At 40.8% G+C, this 23673-nt stretch overlaps 1 protein-coding gene and 1 long non-coding RNA gene across 2 annotated transcripts in view; one reads left to right on the top strand and one right to left on the bottom strand.

Moving 5' to 3' along the window:
- LOC115256669 (transcription factor grauzone-like) overlaps positions 1–8847 on the top strand; it is a 33410-nt gene extending 24563 nt beyond the window's left edge. The window contains exons 3-4 of the mRNA XM_062844888.1: positions 8105–8278; positions 8376–8847. Of these exons, the coding sequence (XP_062700872.1) occupies positions 8105–8278; positions 8376–8778 (577 nt within the window). The 3' untranslated portion in view covers positions 8779–8847. The remainder of the gene's footprint in view (positions 1–8104; positions 8279–8375) is intronic.
- A 2227-nt stretch (positions 8848–11074) lies between these two features.
- LOC109410205 (uncharacterized) lies at positions 11075–14644 on the bottom strand. The gene is made up of 2 exons (XR_009996083.1): positions 11593–14644; positions 11075–11530 (listed from the first exon to the last, which is right to left on the bottom strand). It is a non-coding gene; the product is annotated as an uncharacterized LOC109410205 (long non-coding RNA).
- Between the last annotated feature and the right edge of the window lie 9029 nt (positions 14645–23673).

The following is a 23673-nucleotide window of genomic DNA, read 5'->3' on the forward strand; positions in this document are numbered from 1 at the left end:
CTGTTGACATTATATAACATACAAATTATATATTTAGGTTGGAAGCAATTAAAAGGGCATCATTGAAGTTGCAATCGGTCATGCAATGGATTGCCATCCGGAATCTGGTGGGAAGATATAATAACATCCTTTTTCTATCCCAACAGTTGTAAAGGATTCAGGCAATCAGGTGAAAAAATATCTTAAACAACAACTACAAGACTTCAACAATTCTCGTCGACGAACAATGATTCTTATATTCACTAACCTTATTGCATTATACCATATTTTATTCTATTTCATTGTGTATATTTTGTTACCTTCAATTGCATTGTACTATATTTCACTACATATTTTTACATTCCTGATTATATTTCATTATTACAACAACATCCCACCCTACCATCTAGGCCGTATAAGGACTTGGCAGCGGAAAGTACTCATTCAAATTACTTATTTGATACCTTATTTATTTCGCTAAATTTAATTTTACTACATTATATTTCATTATTATTTTGATTGATTGTACCATATTCTGATATTATATTTCATAATAATATATTATACTATTGACTTTATAATTAAATGGGGTTGGGAGGGTGCATCAGGGCATCATTGAAGTTGTAACTGTACGATGGAGTGGAGTGCCAGCCAGAGTGTGGTGAGAAGTAACTATAACATCCTTGTAGATGGGTTCTTCTATCCCAACAGTTGCAATGGATTTGACGCGCCCTTCTCGGAACAAACCATCCCGTAGAAAGCTTGGCAAGTAATGTGAATGTCATTATTCACTTTGTTGGATCATACTGTTGGAAGGAGATTCTCTTAAACCCGCGGATTTCGCGTAAGTGTCTCTACTTACGGGTCCGCCACACCCCCTTTTGGCCCTTCATACAGCGGTATGTTGAAATCAGAGTGATAATGAGATTTAATCTTTACTGTTAAGTGGAACTGCATGCAGAGCAAGACTCAAGCTAGGATGGTGGCTACCTACATACATACATACATACACAAGACAAAGACAGATGGAAGAGGGGGATTAGCCCTCTCCTTCATCCCGCTTTTCTTAGTATTTATGAAAAAGAATTAATAAAAAAAGAAAAGGGTGCCTACGCTAGTGGTTGTTATTACAAGGAGAATTCTTTCAATAAATTCTGGAGGAGACCTATTATCATTCCAGGTATTTCTATAATATTCGTCCCATGATTCCACCAGGAGTTTCTCCAAGGACTCATTAAGAAAAGTTGAGATGCAAGCACTGTTCCACCTGGAGCGTTATTCCAATGATAAAAAACAGAAGGAGGTGTATTTCATAACAAAGAACAACTTTGTAGAACACACGCAAATTACCAAAAATCCACAGAAAAAGATATAACGAAAAAATTATTTTGAGGGGTCGTTCACAAAAAACGACACATATCTCTTTCGGCTGTGCAAAACTCGGCATTCGTAAGCCGAGATTCGGCATTCTAAATTAAGTGTGTAACAATTGCTTTGAAAGAAGCTTGTCCTCTGCGGTCTGTGCGGATCACAAGAGGTATTCCTGAATGGAACTCTGATCTGTTAGTTCAAAATATCTTCGGATAAACTATTCTTTTGTATAGTTACGAATCTCTAGCTTCCGCCCGAGAATTATAGCTATACAATCGACTTAGTGGGCCCTATAAAGCTCTGCTAACTTAAAATCTCCAGGAGCAAATGGAGGTTTGTCCTTTTTTACACTTCTTACACCCATAAGAAGGGTATAAATACCGCTTGGAAAACCGACTTTCGATCCGAGGCCCGCAGGGCCGAGTCACATACCAATCAACTCAGCTCGACGAATTGAGCAAATGTCTGTATGTGCGTGTGTGTGTGTATGTGTGTGTGTGTGTGTGTGTGTGTGTGTATGTGTGTGTGTGTGTATGTATGTTACAAAAAAATGTCACTCACGGTTCTCAGCCGTCTGTTGACCGATTTGAGTTCTCTTGGAAGCAAATGAAAGCTACTACATCCTAGTAGAACGCTATTGAATTTTATTTTGATTGGACGTTCGGTTACCGCGATATATTTCAAAGAGTGCTAGGGAGTAGTACAACTTAATTATTTTAGATATTTTTGACAAAGTGTATCACCATAAATTTCTCAGCCGTCTATCAACCGATTTGGGTTCTTAAGGCCCCAAACGAAAGCTACTACATCCTAGTAGAACGCTATTGAATTTTTTTTTGATTGGACGTTCGGTTACCGCGATATCTTTCAAAGAGTGCTAGGGAGTAGTACAACTTAATTATTTTAGATATTTTTGACAAAGTGTATCACCATAAATTTCTCAGCCGTCTATCAACCGATTCGGGTTCTTAAGGCCCGAAACGAAAGCTACTGCACCCTAGAAGAACGCTTTTGAATTTCATTCCGATTGGACATTTTGTAACCGAGATATCTTTCGGGGAGTACTTTGGAGTAATACAACTTAACTTTTTAAGAGGTCTTTGACAAAATGCTTCATAATAAATGAATCAGCCGTGTGTCAATCGATTTCAGTTCTCTCAGCATCAAATGAAAGCTACAGCATCCAAGTAGTATGCTATTAAATTTCATGCCGTTTGGACATTTTGTTTCCGAGATATCTTTCCACGAGTACTAAGGAGTAATGAAATTTACGCTTTTGAGAGATTTTTGATAAAATGTATCATAATATGATAGAATAGATTTTTTATGATCATATTTGGTTACACAAGTTAGTTATACATGAAAATGCAATTGCATCAAATACATAAAAGCTACTGTCTCTTTGTAAAATTTGAGCTTAATAAACAGTAGCAAAAATATCATGGAATGTATGTAGGAAAAGCCTTTTTTTATGATCAAATTTGGTTTCTCAAGGAGCTCTGCATGAAAATGCAATTGCATCAAATACATAAAAGCTACTATCTCTTTGTAATATTTGAGCTTAATAAACAGTAGCAAAAATATCACGGAATGTATGTAGGAAAAGCCTTTTTACCCTTCTTACACCCATAAGAAGGGTATAAATATCGCTCGAAAAACCGACTTTCGATCCGAGGCCCGGAGGGCCGAGTCTCATATACCAATGAACTCAGCTCGACGAACTGAGCAAATGTCTGTATGTGTGTGTGTGTGTGCGTTACAAAAAAAAGTCACGCACGTTTCTCAGCCGTCTGTCAACCGATTTGAGTTCTCTTGGAAGCAAATGAAAGCTACTACATCCTAGTAGAACGCTATTGAATTTTTTTCGATTGGACGTTTGGTTACCGAGATATCTCTCGAAGAGTACTTATGAGTCATACTTCTAAACTTTTTAAGATTTTTGACCAAGTGTATCATAATAAATTTTTCGACCGTTTGTCAATCGATTTGGGTTCTCTTGGCACCAAATGAAAGCTACAGCATCCTAGTAGATCGCCCAGAAATTTTATTTTGATTGGACATTTGGTTACAGAGATATCTTTCGAAGAGTACTTCGGATTTATACAACTAAACCTTTTGAGATTTTTGACCAAAAGTATCATAATAAATATCTTAGCCGTCTGTCAACAGATTTCGGTTATCCTGGCACCAAATAAAAGCTACAACATTCTAGTAGAACCCTATACAATTTCATTAGGATTGGACATTTGGTTACCGAGATATCTTTCAAAGAGTACTTGGGAGTAATACAGGTTAACTTTTTGAGAGATTTTTGACCAAGGGTACCATAATAAATATCTCAGCCGTCTGTCAACCGATTTGGGTTCTCTAAGCACCAAATGAAAGCTACAATATGCTTGTATAAGGCCCTGAAATTTTATTTCGATTCGACATTTGATTACTGAGATATCTTACGAAGAGTATTTCAATAAATTATTTTTTTTATTATATTCACTTGTTATCTTGCATTTGTTTTTGACCAGTCTATGGGAAATTATTTTTCAATAAATGATGCTGACCTCATACAAAGTGTATAATAGCAGGTTATTGTTTTCAACAAAATTATAAATAACAAATTACAAATACACAGGAATTTTATGGAAACTAACAATATGTTAAATGAAAGCTTTGAAGAACCAGACAGCCAAAATAACTAGCTAATGCCAAAACTGATTAACTTAGTAGATATGTCATTTTTGTCGTTTTTACACCATAATCATGAATACCAAGTACTTCGGAGCTAATTTAATTGACTGGTTTAGACAAAGTGTATCTCGCTGATTTTCTTACCCATTTGTTAATCGATTCAAGATCTTTTAGCAGCTAATAAAAGATACAAAATTCCAGAATATGTAAGCTATTTGTTAAACATTCCATACAAGACTCTAGGAAGTGTCTGGCATTTCTGGTAGTTTAGTCCATGGTCCATGATGCTATTTTGGAAACCAATCCACTAGATGCCAAATCCACAATATTTTCTAGAACTTTTGGTCAATTTCACAAAACAAATATGTTAAATACAAATATTACAACAATAATTTTAATAAGTGTAAGAAGGGTTCTGTTCACCGTAGGTGGATTAAATCGGGTTTTTTCTGAGTGAAGTCGGTTCCTAATTTGTACGGCAAACTTTCCAACAATACATTTTTCTACAACTTTGCAGAAGACTGCAACATTCTATGTTCATTTATGAAAAAAAGTGAATTTCCGTTGCACTAATCACAAAAGTGAAAATCCCAAAATAAAGAACTCAGTATATAGAACAAATTCTTCTAAGACACTATAAGGCTATCCATGAGACAGATGCGATCAGCTGATTTCTTTTGTTTATCATGTATTTTTGACATACGATGATCGGGGTGACAGTTGAACACAAAGGAATTTGTTAAGCACCGACGACACTTGACGAAACTTTGGTAAGTTGTACTCACACTATGTTTACATTTTTGGCTGTCACCCCCATCGCGAAAAGTCGTCATGGATTGCCTTATACCGCTAAAGTCAATACATAGAGCTGCAAAAAATGGGTTATGGTTGTGTACCCCAGTATACAGTATGTGGCATGTTCCTCCGGAGATTATGTCCGGTGGCCACATCCGGTAGTTCCTAAACGGTCAAAAACTGTGTGGAAACAATGTTTAGTTGCAGAGGTATAAGTTTTAGTGAAAATAGAATGAGTTTAATAGCGAATCATAATGGAAAACACTCTGTGTACCGAAAAACAGCCCTTTTTATACGAATCTGACCCAGTGACCCACCGGAATAACTCCGGCCATAGGGACCATTCCGACGTTCTCTGTCCACTTTCACAAACTAGACATAGGTACGAGTGTAATGTAAAAAAAATATTCAAATCCGTTGTGTATACGCTGAACGGCGACATTTTCAGTTCATATGCGCGACTCAGGCCAATACGGGTTAACGGTGTTCAGATAATTCTATATTTTCATGAATTTTGGTGCCCGGAAAGCTATTCAAAAATCAATTTGAAATCTGTATGGGTACTCGAATCACCCCTCGTTGCAGTTTGTACTGGGCGGAGCTGTCAAACAGTTGCCCAGCTGTCAAAAAGTGATTTCAAAAATCTCTTCGAAATTGATTTTAGGTACCAAAATAAAGTTCTAAATATCTGAAAATTTAAAAACCTAATTCGGCCTAATGAGATGTTCGGCCTTATGACCTATTCAGCCTAATGACCTTGTTCTATACCTGAACTATTCTGCTTAATGACCTTTACGGCGTAATGACCTTTTCAGTCTAATAACCGATTCGGCTTAATGACCTGTTTGGCCTAATGACTCGACCTATTGACTATTTCGAAGAACAGATGTGTTCGAAACATTGGCCTATGCACATTTGTTTTGCTGTGAATACAGCACGGTAAAAAATCTGCACTGTGATATGACCTGATTGGCACTTGAATTCGCACTACTGTTTAATCAGTTTGTTATCAATTAAATATCATTCGAAAAAGAACATCCAATGCCTCTTCAATTTTAATGGAACTTCACATCAATTCGTTGTTGACAATGTTTTGATTTCAAAACTAAAATTAAAAAAAAAATGTGTTCAGCCGCAGCCAGGTTTGATACCAGGACCTTCAGAGTTACGATCAACTGTTTTACCACTACACTACTTCACATCTGTTGGAGAGGTGTGAATCAAAGCGAAGCACTTTCTACCACCTGTCATCTATATTTACTTTCATGCTCAAAACAGTCATTACCAAATCAACAGCTTTTCACTTTGGATTGTATTGCTTTTTACAGTAGTGCAAATCGAAGGGATTTTCAGTTTATTTCTCCGGTTTGTTTTGGTCCTCAAATCAACACTGACAGCATTGCGATCTCAAAGGAAAAGCATTTCTGATCATGTTGATTCCCGGGTAGAGCTTAATGGCAAAAGAATGGCAAATTTTACCAATAAAACAGAATGTTTGAATGGCAAAATGTGTTATTTGTTTGTTTGAAATAAGAGTTAAAATAACAAAAATAATAACAAAATTTTGGTAGCAGAAAAACTTAAAAATAACTTATTTTGCCATTGTAATAACAAAGTAGGGTCTGGGACCAATTGGACAGGAGCACCTATTTTCGGCACTTGCTGCTATAACGCAGTCAATTTCAAACCGATTGACTTAATTTTTGAGACACGATCAGATACGCACAGTATCTAGCCATGTGCAAAAATTCAAGTCAGTCGGTTTGAAATTGACTACGTTGCAGCAGCAAGTGCCCAAAATAGGTGCTCCTGCCCAAATGGTCCCACACCCTAATGGTAAAGCATGCGGATTAAATTGAAGAACAAAATAAGTTATTATTGAGATATTGATAACAAAATAACACCCACATTAACTGTTATCGGTGAAAAACAAAATATGACATTCTTGAGTTATTGATAACAGAATAAGAACAAATTTAGCTGTTTATGTGGCGATCAAAATAATGGTAGGTTTAGTTGTTCAAATTCAATTTTAAAATAATGGTAGATTCAATTATTATTTCAAAGTAGCAGAAGAAAGGTAAAATGAGCTATTTCTATTAACTGTTTGAGTTCTAAATTAACATAAATTGATGTGCATCAAATATAATCCATTGCGAATCAAACACACAGCTGAGAATCCGGATTTGTTTACTTTTGCGAGATACGTCGAATTGAAAAGTTATGCTTGAAATATACAATATAATAGTTAATGGTATATTAAGAGTAAAATATGTTATGGTGCCTAATGTTTATAAATAATTTCTCACAATATCAAAATAATGGCATATTTAGCTAGGAATGTAAATTATGTTATTGTTTTGATATTTTATACAATTCATTATAAAACGTGCTAAATTGCAAGTTTTACCATGATAGTAATTTTTGGTATTGATGTGTTATTTAGCATTATTCATGAATAACATATCAATGACAAGATTTGCTATGATTGTATATTTCGCTATTGATTTGCCATTTTAAGTTTTTCATAATAACAGAAGAATGGCAAAACGAGATATGATGGCAAAACCAGTTATTATTTTGTCCTTTGTTTGCCATTAGCCTCTACCCGGGTTAGGACATTGAAGGATTTTTCCCTTACATCGAGCGTGCTGAATTTTTACCGTGAGTCAATTCCGTTTAAGTTACGTTACTTAAGGACAGACTTGTTAGAATTCCAAAATGGCCGCCACAAAGGCCGACTTTGGCACCTACTCACGATTTCAAGGGCACAAATCTCTTCGTAAACTGCTTCGTAGTGCTGCTTCCACATTTCGATCACCTCACGCCCGCCCGTCAAGATGCTCCTTAGAAATAACTGAACATTTCGGCTCGCGACACGAAGCCTTTTCTTCGTGTGGAGCTTCTGGTAGAACTTCCAAGTTTTCACAGCAGTTCCATTTGTTCGCACTCCGCTTCTTCTAGCAGCGCTTTTCTACTTAAAGAAGCGGGTCTGCTGTTTCCGCGTTTTTTCATACCGTTGCACGTTCTGTCGAGTCCCATGCTGCAGCATGACCGCCCTCGCTGCATTCTTCTCTTCCAAAATCTCTCTACACTCATCGTCGAACCAATCGTCCTTAGACGTTGATCTCAGGTGCTTTGTTGGTGGCTGCTGGCTTTTATAGCAATTCTTTAAAAAATATCACTTTTTTGCAAGCTTTATTTAAAAACCTGTATCTTATTTGCATTCAGTATGTTTTAAATATGTACTCGTTATTCGTCTTCTGTCTTCCAGCTACAAAAGCCATCACATCCTGTACATGCACATCCGCAACAAACACAAGGAGCCTCGGTTCGTTTGCGACATCTGCGCCAAACCGTTCTTCCTAAAATCGGAGTTCACCAAGCACAAGCTGGAACATGAAAACCCGGAACAGTTGAAGATGCAGTGTCAGCACTGTTTGAAATGGTGAGTTAATTCAACAACTTAGCTAAGAACGGATTTTAAGTTTCAAGAACATGTGTTGGAGAAATTCGAATAATATATCGTCTGTTTATTCGTCCAGGTTCAAAAACCGCCAGTACTGGCGCCAGCACATCCGACTGCACGTGGTCGGTGAGGTAAAGTGCGAAATCTGCGGTCGAATCACCCCAAATCGGGTGGCCTATCGGTCGCACAAGAAGAACGCCCACGGAGACCGGACGCACAAGTGCGACTGGTGCGGCAAGAGTTTCAACAAGGCGCTCACGCTGCGGGAGCACGTCGCTTCGAAGCACACCGGGGCCACGCTGTACTCGTGTCGGTTTTGTCCGAAAACGTTCAACTCGAATGCCAATATGCACTCGCACCAGAAGAAGATGCACCCGGTCGAGTGGCTGGCGGCGAAGACCAGCAGGGAGAGGGAGAAGGCGAGAATTAGTGAGGTGGCGGAATTTGAGGAGGAGGAGGAGGAGGCGTTCGATACCTAAGATGAGGTGGGAGGTTCTGAGAAGGTAGGTACGCTAGGAATGTATGTAATAAACAATGTTCGGATAGAATCAACAAACACAATAAACGTCACAGTTATGAAGAATCCAAAGAATAGTCTACTGAGAACCTGAAGCAAATACACTTTATACACGCAGCTTGAATGCGAGTTTGACTGCACCCGTGCTGGTTGTGGGCACGCAGAGTGCTCTCGATCTCTAGTAGCAAGAACCATCTCACTTTAACATTCCTTTCCCTCTTCCCAACTGACTTTAAGGACTTGGCCGGCACCGGTATTGACCCCAAAAATGTATGAGCTGCTTAAATTGCACTTTGGAAGTAAATGGAGTGTCCCATCCTTTATTCAGATGGATCTCAGTGCTATTCATACTAGTTCTAATCAATCACGGAGGAGCAACCATTGACATGTAGTATAAGGTAAGCTTACCACAAGTTTGATCGTTACCATAGTCACTAACCTTTATAGGAGACTTAAATGCTCGTCCGTGAAGCTGCTGGTTTAGAACAGTTCTATACGGATCCACTGCTCCGGTGGTAAGAGTTCAAAAAACAGGGTAACTCCAATGACCGCAATCCATAGTGTTAAGCGACCTTTGCCGAGAAATGAACGATCAAGGGGTGAAACAGATGTTCGATGGATTACGGGACACTTGGGTGCTCCTCAAAATAATTTGTTCTTACCGCCGTGCTACTCATGGGATTCCAAACTGAACTTTATTGGAAATCAAAAACCAGTCATTAGCGGTAGTGATTAGACCTTTTCTCAAGAAATGGGTTAGCTAGGTCTCTGCAGGAGAGTAGAGGAGAGCAGAGACAGCAAGAGGTAGCTGTATGTGAAGTCTCAGCGTAGGGAACTCAATTTCGGGAAAGATCATTGATGATGCGCGGTTGATAAAGGCATCAAGAAGAACAGAAATAGTCAATTTGCCATTGTAAGTTAGAGTTTTCCAACCAATAATGAGCATGCGACTTACCTTTAGCAACTCATCTCAGGGGCGCCTCACTTCCCTATTCGAGAAGGTGTTACGATGGGAAGGGGAATCCTTTCGCCGCTCTTCGCTGGGGCACTGATGCACACCGACACTTATTCACCAACGTGGCTATTCTTCTCCGTAATATTTTCACAGCGTGCCGTCTACCGCTCTCGGTCTCACGCGTCTACCACTCCCGGTTCACGGTCACGAAGGGCTGTCCGTGATAACTTCACTTCCTAAGTACTCAACTAATCTTCCACTCTTCGAGCCTTCCCCTCCACGAGGCAGTCCATAACACGTTTTTTTTTTTCTCTTTTCGAGGGGCGACACTTAATGATTGTGATAATATCGCTTCAGAGGTTTTGATCACTCCTCTTGGGGTATCTTCCATGAATCACTGCGGCCTCAGGGTAATTTCCACCGACTAAGGACCCCACACGGATCACATATAATCTTCCCTTGGTCACTTGGGCACACGCGGCGGATTCCGGACTATCGACCGTCTTACTCAGAGGTTGTCACAGAAGAAACCGATCTATTCCTCATCGCCGACGCACCAACCTCTTCCTTTTTTTGATTCGGGCTTCGATGGGCGGAAACTCTCGGCCGAATGCTCGTTTCCTGCGTTTTCCCGGTTTTCCCTTGGTGTGGACGTTCGTATTTTTCGAGTTGTCGGAGTGGGGTTTATAGCGCGATAGAGGCATTCCAAAATTGTTTTTTTTTTAACAAAATCTAAGCATAACTCTTGGAAGGAACAATTTTTAAGGAATTTCACATGGAGTTCCTTCTGGATTTCCTAAATCATTGCCTAACAGGAGAAGTATAACATTTCCACGAGAATTCCTTCTGGGGATCCCAGAAAAGAAAAAAAAACTTTTGAAAGCATTCCAAATGAAGTTGGAGGAATCTCAGAAGGAATCCCTGAAGGAAATTCCAGAGCTTGATTCTGAAGGAATCTTGATAGAAAATCATAGAGGAATGCCAAAGCAAATCACGTGAGAGGTGTTCCTAGAGCAATGCTAGGTGGAACTTTTAGAGAAATCTAGAATAAACTCCTGGAAGAATTTCAGATGAAGCTATTTGTAGAGTCTTAGAAGGAACTCCTGGTTCAATTTCTGAAGTAAACACGGAAGAAATGTCTGAAAGAATCCAGAAAAATGACTTGGGAAATCCCGGAAGATATCAGTTAACACTTCTGGTGACATCTAAGAAAGAAAATTCTGGAGAATTCCAGAAGGAACTGTGAGAGGGAAGGTGTTCGGGTCGGAATTTCGGATCAACAAACCGTTTTTGAAAATCAGCCGTTATACGTTATGGCAGATCAAACTGTAATTCAATAAACAATTATTCGCGTTAGTAATCATACAGTTCGAATGGGTAAAATTATGAAAAGTTCATGCAAAACTCACAATTAAAGTTTGATTTTCCTCCTTCCTGGCTTTCCTTCCTACTTTCCGAAGAGGCAACGCAACCACCTATTAAATTATTTACCTATGTCTTATTTCATTTAAAACTTTAGTAAATATCTCAACTTACAAATTTTGGCCACAGTAAGCGCAATTTTCTACACTGTGCCGTTGGATCTGTCTCGTCGTGTGCGTCTTCCTAATCTACCAGATCAATCAATTATATTTCTATCCAGATCACTATCGTTCACTTTGTTACCTTATCCGAGCGGAGTCTCTGTCCTACCGATGTTTTCCTGTCCTGCCTGTCTGGGCCTTGGAATTCGCTTCGATTCACCGCAGTTCAGCAATTACTACGGATTGGTATAACATGTAAATAGTGGTCCTTTGAACCACACAATTTTGTTTCACTTACAATCTCCTGGTGTTGAAACGGGTCCACCACCTTGTGTGATTCTAACACTCACGGAACTAATTCGAAATGGAGCTAATCTCCAACCAAATTCAACTAATAGAAACTCGCGCACTTTCGTCTTCACTCTCATCAAACTTCTATTTACAAGGATTTCATTTTATTACGCTACTTCTTATGCTATTATTTACAGTTTTAGGTTGACGTCTTTCCTTCTTACTCACTCCTGACATTTATGCTCCTGTCATTTTGACGTCTGTCAACCGACACTTACATCGCTGCCTCATCGTCCAAATCATGCCGTGTGGTAACCGGCGCTCGTGCAGTGCTGCCAGAACAGGAAGGGATTGTTCGCGGAATTCTAAGAGATCCTACCAGGGTGAATGGAGGATGTCGGAAAAAGCTCCTGCAGTAGTCTTGGAATAATAACCCTGGCTAAATCCCAGAAGAAACTCGTAGAAGAATCCAGTAAGGAGTTTCTAAAAGAAACCCTGGAGGAATCCCAGAAGCGACTTTGAAGGGTTTTGAAAAAATATCGGAAGAAATTCTTGCAAAAATCTCGGAATAAATATTTGTGTGAACTCCGGAAGGAATTCCTGAAGCAAATCCAGAAAAAAACTCGTGGAGGAATCCTGGAAGAAACTTCTTTAGGAAATCCAGCAAAAAGTTCTGATGGAATCTTAAAATAAATTCCGGTAGAAATCGCTGGAGAGATGTCCAAAAAAACTCCTGGGGGAAATGCGAAGAAGAAAACCTTGAAAGAACTCCTGAAGGAAACTATGGATTAACTCATAGAAAAATCTTAGAAAAAACCCCTGGAGGAATCTCAGAAGAACCTTCGGAAGGAATTCTTGGAGGGATCTCTGAAGAAACCCCTGAAGGAATACAAGGAAGATGGAATCCTAAAGGGAATTCTTGGGGAAATCCCAGAAAGAAGTGCAGGAGGAATTGAAAAACGCAGTAATTCTCCAAAATGTCATGGTGAATATTATTCAAATGAAACCAATTTGATATTCTTAACAGAACTTTTAGTGCGTAAACTCTTACACCTGAAAGTAAACGGTGGAAAGAAAAGGAAGTGGAACCATCTCTCCAGGGCTTCTACTTTGGGCACTTTTCCGCTACAACTCAATCATTTTTAAACCTATTGGCTTGATTTTTTGTACGTGATGAGATATGCATAATATCTAGCCGTATAAAAATGTCAATTGCTTTTAATTGACTGAGTTATAGCAGAAAAGTGACCAAAATACCAGCTACTGCCCAAAAGACTCGGCACCCAATGTTTTCTTGCTATACTTGGATTTCCATAACATTCGTTGAAGATATCAGTTGAAATCGAAATCAGAACTAAGCTTTGATTTTTTGTTGCTTTTTGATATGAAAATTTGTTGAGGGGTGGGGGAGGCTGGGTATTCATAAAGCTACGTCATTTATAGAAGGGGTACGGGAGTTTGTGGTGAAATGCTACGAAGGGGAGAGGGTTAAAAAGGCTACGTCATTTATGAACGCTCTCTGACGAAGAATTTGAAGCAGATGATACGCTACCGTTTTACGGTAGCCGATACGGTATTCACATCAGAAGAATCATTCTTGGGTTGTCGTCAAGGAACCGAAATGGAGGAACATATGGTGAGGTTTACGGCCATTTATCAGAATGCCGTTTGACCGAGTTATGATCAAAATAATCCAGAAGTAGTTTTTGACAATCTAACGACATTCAGGAATTATAGACTGTTTCAGAAATTATAGAAATTTTTCTCTGTGTATACTTTGTACAGCGCCTAAATGTATTCTATTTCTAATTGTACTACATCGAACTGGTAGCCGTTGCGCTGCTTTAACTTTCTACCCTATCATGGTAGAATGATGAGCTCGAGGATGTTGATGTGTGGCTGTTGGTTGTTCCTGTTTCCAGCCCGATTGGAGGTCCATTATTGTTTGCCGTTCGCCGATGTCCAAGTATCCGGGTTCGTTTGAGCCATGGGCTCAGAAGAAGGTCAGTGTCAGCTGCTCTCAGGGGGAAAGAGCAACTGAAAGTGCCGGGGCTGGGATCGAACCCATGACCATCTGCTTATGAAGCAAACGTGTAGCCACTACGCCACGGGCCCCGGCAATAGTTGGCGTTGAAACTGCCAAAATTTTAGCAAAGATATTTTCTTCTTTGAATTATAGGCTGTATACTGATGCGGGGAACAGTTACATGGCCAGGTAAATTCATCATTCGTTTCCGGCATTTGACAATTTCATCAAAAAATATTATTTCTCCAAGATTATTGTTTGAGAACCATCGTGTTTGAACTACAATACCAAAAAAAAATGTAACTAATCATATTGAAAAATGAGATTTCCCACTACATTTGATTCAACAAATCAATTATGAATTACCACGTTCAAAAGAATATTAATTAGCACTGCAATATTAAGTAATATCTCAACAACATAGAGAACGCAACACCAAATAGAAACATTTTAATTACCACCGTACCGTGCCTAGATGCAACAGTAGAGCAAATGAATTCAATTCATCAAACCAATCCGTCAAAGAAAATCCATTCATGGACCGCTGCAACGGACGATGCACTTCATATCCATCAGTAGCGGCACAGAGCTTTATGGACCCGCGGGCTAGGATGACAGTTTAATTTTCACGGCGCGGCAGTCAGCGACAAGAGACTTGAACGCGACCGCGCCGCACCAAGAAACGAACCTTCATTGGAACGAAAAATTTCAATCATCTCTATTCACATATGAATTGAATACGCGCGTAAGCAAGCTTAGACAAAATCGATTATTGCAACACACATGCAAAATTAAAGCCACCACCTGGCTGGCTGCCCGGAGTAGCCACTGCTGGCTAGTGGCCACGTTGAGGTAGGGTTGGCTTGGGCCCCAGGTAGTCATAAAGATTAGGCTTTGTCTCTGACGACGATGATCGCAGCTCGATTGCGTCAAGCTGAGTTTTATAGGTGCCTCGCTAGTACAAATTAACTAGTTTTACATTTTCGCATTTCTCTATCGATATATCTTTATGGATGGAGAAATGATCATCTAGCAGCGCCTAGCCACACAGAGAAGGAAATTGAAGATCGGGGACGCAGATTACTCGGAAAGGCGTGTTACAAAATCGATTCTGTCATAGCTCTGCGCTGGTGGGCAAATTTCAATGGAGTGTGCGACATGCTTGCGGACGAATCATGGAGTCATCATCACCATCGTCGTCGTGGATTCATTCCGGATAAACAAATACGCAACACGAACGACCTTGTACGGCATTTTATCTGCATACATATCTAGGGGGGAATCTTCTCTCCGTCGAGTCATTAGCGCCTCCAGTTTGATCGGTGTACCCGGCCGGACGATCGCAGATTTGCTGGAAGTGACTCAAATGCTTGCAAACCTCACTTGTGAATTGTGATCGTTTGACATTTTGACCATGTCGCATCTTCATGCATACACCAGACCAGGAGAGGAAAGTACGACATTGCGGTGGCATCATATGGAACTGGTTTTGATCTTACCTACATCGACCGGTAATAATATGAAACCGATCGCAGACGATGATCGTCTTTCAGAGATTGAGAGAGGCTGACCCGTGGAATGCGGTTTCGTAGTCATACTAGCCGGTGAATTACTTACAACTGACTAGCATGGTGTGCCCTTTCACAAGGTGGTAATTCATAAATAAGACGTGAATTATGGTACACTGTTCGCTTCCAACGATATGTCGTATATTATTACTAAATTGATAAAAATGTACAGTAGACGTTACACGGGAAAAAAACCGTTCCCGGAAACATGACCAAAAAGTCATAAAATATGCCGCTTCATGATATCATGACAACCAGTCATGTCAGTTTTGGGCTGCAAAACGGTGAGTCGATAAGGAGAGCGTCCAGCATACCTCTGGTCCTCACAAATTCCTACATGATGCTTCCACGGGTCAAGCGATGGCAAAGACCGCCAGTTAAGAGTTGTGTGCTTAACTGGTAGTCTAGCCTTGTTGTCCTTCTGACTTCAGCTAAATAGATTGAGGAGGTACGACCTAAGCGTCTGTTCACCAAGGCTCAAGCAGCGTTTGTTCAGGCATCCAGCGGCTGAAATGCTGTATGGCGTCAGCCATACCCAAGAAGGCAGCCCTTCTTCTTCTTCTTTCTGCTCTACGTCCCTTCAACTTTGTGTTCTTTGAGCGTTTCCACAGTTATTGATTGAAGGGCTTCCTTTGCCTGCCATTGCATGAATTTATATTTTGTGTGGCAAGTGCAACGATACACTATTCCCAGAGAGTCGAAAAAACTTTCCCGACCGGGATGGGAATCGAATCCGCCGTCTCCGGATTGGCGATCCATACCCTTAACCACTAGGCTAACTGGAGACCCAAGAAGGCAGCCCCTTCAACGCAATGTAGGCAGCGCGGCCACGGTATGGTGGCCTGCTGAACACTTTCAAACACCAAGAAAAGCAATAGTAGAGTATACGGATTGAATCAATGGATATAGACTAGCATTGGGCATGTTTGGCTCAGACATCGATTTTTGTGAATCGATTCGAATCGGACTAGCAGAATCGATTCACCGATTTAATCGAATGCTTTGAATCGATGTTTTCGCATCGATTCGATATTATAAAATTTTGCAACACAATAAAATACTCCGTTTGCAGTATGGAGTACAAGTTCATGGGATGATTTATTTGTCTAAATAAATTTATTATCAAAAATACAGATTGTCTTTGGAAGCATTCCTGGATGAACCTGTGTTTCTGGTGGAATTCCTGCAGTAATACCTGAATGAAATCCTTAAGGAATCCCTGGAGGAATTTTAAGATGAATGCCTGGAGCATATTCTGGAAGAAATCTTGAAAGAATCCCTGGATGAACTACTGGAGGTTTCCCTAGAGGAAATCTGTGAGGAATTCTTGGAAGAACTCCTGGAGGACTTTTTTGGAAAAACCGCTGGAGGAATCCCTGAAGCAAATTCTGGAGGAACCTCAGGAGGAATTCCTCGGAGGATTTTCTGGACAAATTCCTGGCGGAATCCCAGGCGGAATTCCTCCTGGAGAAATCTCTAGAAGAATTCTTAAAGAAATCCCTGAGTGAATCCCTGGAGGAACCTCTAGAGGAATTCCGGGAGGAATTCCTGGAGAAATTTCTGAAGAAATTCCTAGAGGAATTTCCCGAGAACTATTTCAGGAGGAATTCTTGGAAGAATCGTCGAAGTAATTTCTGGAGTAATCTCTGGAAGAATCCTAAGAGAATCCCTGGAGAAATTTCTGAAGAAATTCCTGGAGGAAAACCTGGAAGAAATCCCGGAGGAATCCCTGGAAAAATCCTAGAGGAATTCCTGAATAAATTCCTGAAAGAATTTCTGAAGGAAACCATGGAGGATTTCTTAGAGAAATTCCTGAAGGAATTGCTGTAGAAATTTCCGAATGAATTTCACGAGGAACTCCTGGATCAATTCCTGGAAGAGTTGCTGGAGGAAATCCTGAAGGAGTTCTTGGAGGAATTCCTGAAGAAATACCTGGGGTAATCCTTGAAGAAATTCTTGGTGAAATTCCCGGAGGAGTCCCTGGAGAAATGTCTGGAGGGATACCAAGAATAATTCCTGGATGAATTCCGGGAGAAATTCCTGGGGGCATTTCTGAAGGAATCCTTGGAGGATTCCTGAAGAAATCCTTGAAAGAATTCCTAGGAAAATCTTAGAAGGAATTCATGCAGGAATTGCTGGAGAAATTTTTGGAATAATTCGTGGATAACCTCCGGGAGGAATTCCTAGGGAAATTTCTGAAGGAATCTCCAGAGGATTTTTTGGAGAAATTTCTGGAGAAATTGCCGTAGGTATTGTGGAGGAATTCCTAAAGGAATTGCTGTAGGTTAGGAGCAATCTCAAGAGGAATCCCTGAAGGAATGCCTTGAGGGGCCCCTGTAGAAACATGCCTGTAGGAATTCCTGCAATCTCTAGAAAAAATCCTTGAGAAATCTCTAGAGGAATTGTAGGATGAATCCCTGTCTACATTCCATGGTGAATCCCTGGAGGAATCCTTAGAGAAGTCTTTGGAGGAATTCCTGAAGCATTTCCTTGAAGTACTACTGCAACACTTTCAGCACGAAACCCTGGAGGAATCTCTAGAGGATTTTCTTGAGATATCTCAAGATCAATACCTATAGGAATCTCTGGAAAATTTGCTAGAGGAATTGCTAAAGGTATTCTTGGATGAATCTCTGTGAGAGTTTTAAGAGGAATCCATGTAGTAATTCCCAGAGGAATCCTGGAGGAATTTCTGGAGGAATCCCTTGAGGAATTCTTGGAGGAATCCCAGGTATAATTATAAATCCTGATAAAATCCAAGGATCAATTTCTTAGGGAATTCTAAAAGGAGTTCCTGAAGAAATCCCAGGAGGAAGTACTGCAGAAATCGCTGAAATTCCAGGGGAAATCCTGAAGAAATCCTAAAAAGAGTACGCAAAGGAACTTTTGGAGCAATCCCTGAAGCAGTTCCTGAAGTAATTCATGGAGGAGTTCCTGAAGAAACCCAAGGAGGAAGCTTGAAAGCAATCTCAAGAGGAATTCCTAAGGGAATCTCTAAACAGTTCCTGGAAGAAGTCTTAGATTAATTCCTGGAGGAGTTTTTGATAGAATTCCTGAAGGAATCCCAAGAAGGGTTCTGGGAGGCTTTTTTTTATAATCCTGGAAGTTGTTCCCCAAAGAATCACAGGAGGAATTCCCAGGTAAATCCCTAGAGGAATCTTGGAGAAATTTGTGAAGAAACCCCATGATGAATCCTGGAAGCAATCCCATTCCTTAGGGAATCTCACGAGAGTTTTCTTAGCGAATTCTTGGAAGAATTTATGTAGGAATCTCAGGATAAAATTTGAATAAATTCATGTTTGCTGTAGTTTCTGGACGAATTACACAGCGCAACAAAATTTAACTATTGGTCTGTCGCAACAGCAAACTTCCCAGTCAACCAGTGATCGTATAAGATGTTGCATAAGATGTTAAAGTGGAAGCGATATGCGTATATTTTACATGCGCTCAAATGGAGGCATGCACGCATATGGCCTCCACTTTATCATCTTATGCAACATCTCATACGATTACTGGTTGTCTGGGTTATGTGTCTCCGACAGATTTTGGGCCGCTGAATCCGAATCCGGGCTCAGATTTGCTCCAGCACTTCACAATTTTGAGCTATACCTCAATTTATTGGGCGCAATATGCGATTTTGGGCTTTTTTGTTTGCTTGTAATTAAATAGGCATGGAAATAGATGCTGGGTCATTAGGCCGAAGGTCATTAGGCCGAATGGTCATTAGGCCGAATGGTCATTAGGCCGAATGGTCATTAGGCCGAATGGTCATCAGGACGAATTGAAAGTTAGCCGTTATTTTTACCTTTTCCAACAATTTTTGCCAAAAACTTGTTTAACAATGAAACTAGAAAGAATAGTCTATGTTTTAAAGAAGGAAAAATTTATGAATTGAATATCAGCAGTTTCAGCGCCAAAAACTTTTTTGGCAATGATACTGGAAAGAACAGCCTATATTTAAAAGAAGGAAAAATTCATGGGTAAAATATCAGTAGATTCAGCATCAATAAAGTATCTTCGTGCATGTCCCACGATACACACATGCAAAATGGTCTTTTGCAGAGGAAGGTCTCAGTTATTAACTGTGGAGAAGCTGAGCTGAGAAGCATCTGTCTCAGTGGGGACGTAACGGCAAGAAGAAGACCCAATGACCATTCGGCCTGATGATCATTCGGCACAATGACCATTCGGCCTAATGACTATTCGGCCTAATGACCATTCGGCCTAATGACCATTCGGCCTAATGACCATTCGGCCTGATGACCTTCGGCCGAATGGCCTTCGGCCTAATGACCTTCGGCCGAATGGCCTGACACACATTTTACGGCTTTTCGGGCCCATATGAAGTTGATCACCAATATCAACTTCTTTTCCCGATCAGCCTAGATAGCTGTGTAGTGTCGGTAGCGGTTAGTTCAACTGGCTAAGAATAGCACTACGGACCGCCTGTTCCAGTGGTAGGAATCCACTAATCAGGTGACCCCTAATTCATGGTGTTATGCGGCTTTATGCTTACCGTGCCTAGGAATGAATGGCTAGGGGGGTCTAATAAAAACCTAACCGCAAACGGAGCCTGTGGAGTACCAGGGCACCCTCCACAGTATTTGCCCTTACTGTGCTAACCGGAGCAATAGCGTGGTGGACCTTGTGTTTCTCCGAGACAATCAGCTGCCCTTCTTCAATCTCATACTTGAGGCTGAATAAGGGCGGGATTATGAAGATGTTATTAATTAGTTTAGATTTTCACCTATATGGTTTCGCATTATGCGTTTTACACAGTGTATTCTGTGCATCCTCGCCTTTGGCGCACTCAATTCGATACCGATCTGGCTTTATTGTTGCTGTTCTTTTTTGTGCTGTGATTTTTAAGAGTTTAATCTTGCCTAGTTTGGGTAGTGGCTACGGTTAGGATAGCTCAGATCAATCTTCAGCACAAAAGAACAGCAACGATCAATCTTTGTAGACTTATGCAAAATGGTACAGCCCAAGTGGCGTTAGTCCAAGAACCTTACTTTCGTAAGGGGAATTTCTATTTAGGAAACCTTGTGAATCCGGTGTTTGCTACTTTCAGTAAAAATGAAATGGCAAACTCACGTGTCATGCCTCGAGCATGTGTGCTTGTCAACAACGCAATCGTTGCTACACTCATCTCTGAACTAACTACCAGAGATGTATGTGCTATCATAATAGATGTATCTGTTGGAAACCTCAACAGGAAATACGTTTATTGTTCGGTTTATTTACCGCATGATGAGCCATCCCCTACGGATGCTTTCAAGCAAGTCATTGCATACTGCACTTCAAAAGGCCTTCCGCTAATTGTTGGTAGTGATGCTAATGCTCACCATATAATCTGGGGCAGCTCAGACATCAATTTGAGAGGCTCCAGTTTGATGGAATACTTGAGTAGTACAGATCTTGGATTACTTAACATAGGCAACCGCCCAACCTTCATGGTATCTGGTAGAGAGGAAGTGTTAGACATAACGCTTTGCTCTAGCAGAATTAGTCATGAGCTGACCAATTGGCATGTGTCAGATGAAGAATCTTTATCTGATCATCGTTACATCTTGTTTGAACATGTGAATTTTACTTCGCAAACTTTGCGTTTCAGGAATCCCCGGTCAACCAACTGGGATCTCTTTACCGATTTGGTTGCAGCCAAATTTCATGGATACTCACCATCAATTGACACTCCAAGTGATTTAGATGATGCCGTTGATACTACAACGGCCTTCATCATGGAAGCTTTTGAAGAAGCCTGCCCTCTGCGGTCTGTGAAGACCACAAGAGGAACCCCTTGGTGGAACTCCGATCTGGCGAAGCTCAGGAAACAATGTAGAAAGAGTTGGAACAGACGACGTTCGGCTGGATCGGAGGCTTTCAGGTCGGCTCGCAAGGCCTACCAGAAAGCTCTTCGGTCTGCTGAACGATCCGGCTGGAAAAACCTTTGTACAAATGTTTCCAGTCTGAGTGAAGCCAGTCGATTGAACAAAATCCTTGCAAAATCTAAGGATTTTCAAGTGAACGAACTTCGTTTGCCAAATGGTGATTTCACTTCCTCTGATGAGGAAGTTTTAGAATGTTTATTCAGTACACACTTCCCCGGATGTGTGGATATTACATCTTCGGATGAACCTGATGTCTTTTCTTGTAGTTATGATTCTTTAGCTTCGGCTCGGAGTATCATAACTTTAGAATCGATTGAATGGGCACTTAATAGCTTTGCTCCTTTCAAATCTCCTGGGGCAGATGGGATTTATCCTATTTTGCTTCAGAAGGGATTTGATCATTTCAAACATGTTTTGAAACAACTACTTGTTTGCAGTTTTGCTACAGGGTATATTCCCAAATCCTGGCGGGATATTACTGTGAAGTTTATTCCGAAAGTGGGTCGCGCGTCGTATGAAGAAGCAAAGAGCTTCAGACCTATCAGTTTGACCTCTTTTCTTCTGAAATGCTTAGAACGCATTGTGGATCATCACATCCGTGATGTTTATTTGGCCAATGTGCCTCTTCATGTGAACCAACATGCTTACCAATCTGGAAAGTCCACTGTGACTCTTTTACACAAAGTTGTTTACGATATCGAGAAGGCATTCGCTCAAAAGCAATCCTGCTTGGGTGTTTTCTTAGATATCGAGGGTGCCTTTGACAACGTGCCTTTCGATGCCATATTGGAAGCCGCACGGGGTCATGGTATATCTCCAATGATTTCCAATTGGATTCACCAAATGCTCAAAAACCGACATCTCTTCTCGACATTGCGTCAAGCGGCGATTAGGAAATTGAGTGTTTGTGGATGCCCCCAAGGGGGAGTCTTATCACCACTTTTATGGAATCTCGTAGCAGATACGCTATTGAGGCAACTCAATAATAGCGGTTTTCCTACTTATGGTTTTGCCGACGACTACCTAACATTGTTAGTCGGTATGTGCATCAGCACCCTTTTCGACCTGATGCAAAACGCTCTTCAGGTAGTTGAGGGTTGGTGTCGCCCATATGGCCTTTCGGTAAATCCGAGTAAAACATCTATTGTTCTTTTCACGGAAAAGCGAAACCGTAATGGTGTTCGAACTTTACGTCTCTTTGATTCTGAAATCAATGTGACTGAACAGGTAAAGTACGTTGGAGTCATTCTTGATTCCAAGCTTTCCTGGACACCTCATGTTGAGTTCAGAATCAAGAAAGCTTGTATGGCCTTCGGGCAATGCCGGCGAACCTTTGGTACAACTTGGGGTCTAAAACCCAAGTATATCAAATGGATCTACACAACTGTTGTTCGGCCAATATTGGCCTATGGATGTCTTGTGTGGTGGCAAAAGGGCGAAGTGAGAACGGTCCAATCAAAGTTAGGCCATCTCCAAAGGATGTGCTTAATGGCGATGTCTGGAGCGTTCTCTTCAACTCCCACGGCAGCGCTCGAAGTTCTCTTTGACGTTGTCCCACTACACATTCATCTCAAACAAGAAGCACTTTCTTGCACTTACCGTCTATGGGTACTCGGTTTACTAGAGGAAACTCCTGTGAACCGCAGTTCAACACACACCTCGTTGTTTCCACTTTTGGTGAATTGGGACAAAGTTGTCCTTGCTCCAAGTGATCTTACAATTGCTTGTAATTTTCCATATAGGACATTTTCCACGAAATTCCCTTCCCGGGAAGAGTGGACATCTGGTTATCTGGAGAGAAGTATTTCAGACGGCATCGTATGTTACACTGATGGCTCCCTTCTAGAAGGTCGAGCAGGTGCTGGTGTTTATTCTCGTGAGCTAAGGCTGTATCAGTCTTATTCACTTGGCAGACACTGCACCGTTTTTCAGGCCGAAATCTTTGCTCTTATGTGCGGAGTGCAATCAGCACTTCAGCAGCACGTAATGGGCAAAGTAATATACTTCTGTTCAGATAGCCAGGCTGCTATTAAAGCACTTGCTTCGGCCAACTCCAGGTCGAAGATAGTTATCGCTTGTCGAACTCAAATCGAGGAGCTGAATTCAGCAAACGCTGTTCACCTTGTATGGGTACCTGGCCATTCTTCCATCGCTGGAAATGAATTGGCTGATGAATTAGCTCGCACTGGAGCATCACATGACTTCATTGGCCCTGAGCCAGCTATTCCGGTATCCAAGTGTTGGGTGAAGCTTCAGATTGACACCTGGGCTGCCACTCAGCACAAACAATACTGGAATAGTTTGGAGTCATGTCGTCAAACAAAATTGTATTGTACTGAGCCATCTCTAGGGGTGGCAAAGTATCTAACAAATCTGTCAAAGCAGAATTGCAGCATGCTGGTCAAAGCATTGACTGGCCACTGCCGACTCAGTTATCACATGGCGAATATTCAGCAAGCTGATTCATTTGCATGTGATAGCTGTGAATCCGATTATGGAACTTCGTATCATTTAATATGTAACTGTCCAGCTTTTGTGCAATTGCGTTTCCGAGTACTCGGGAAACACTTATTTAGTGAAACTGACTTCAGAAACCTGAATCT

The sequence above is a fragment of the Aedes albopictus genome, chromosome 1 (genome assembly GCF_035046485.1).
Source record: "Aedes albopictus strain Foshan chromosome 1, AalbF5, whole genome shotgun sequence".
In the NCBI taxonomy this organism is placed as follows: domain Eukaryota; kingdom Metazoa; phylum Arthropoda; class Insecta; order Diptera; family Culicidae; genus Aedes; species Aedes albopictus.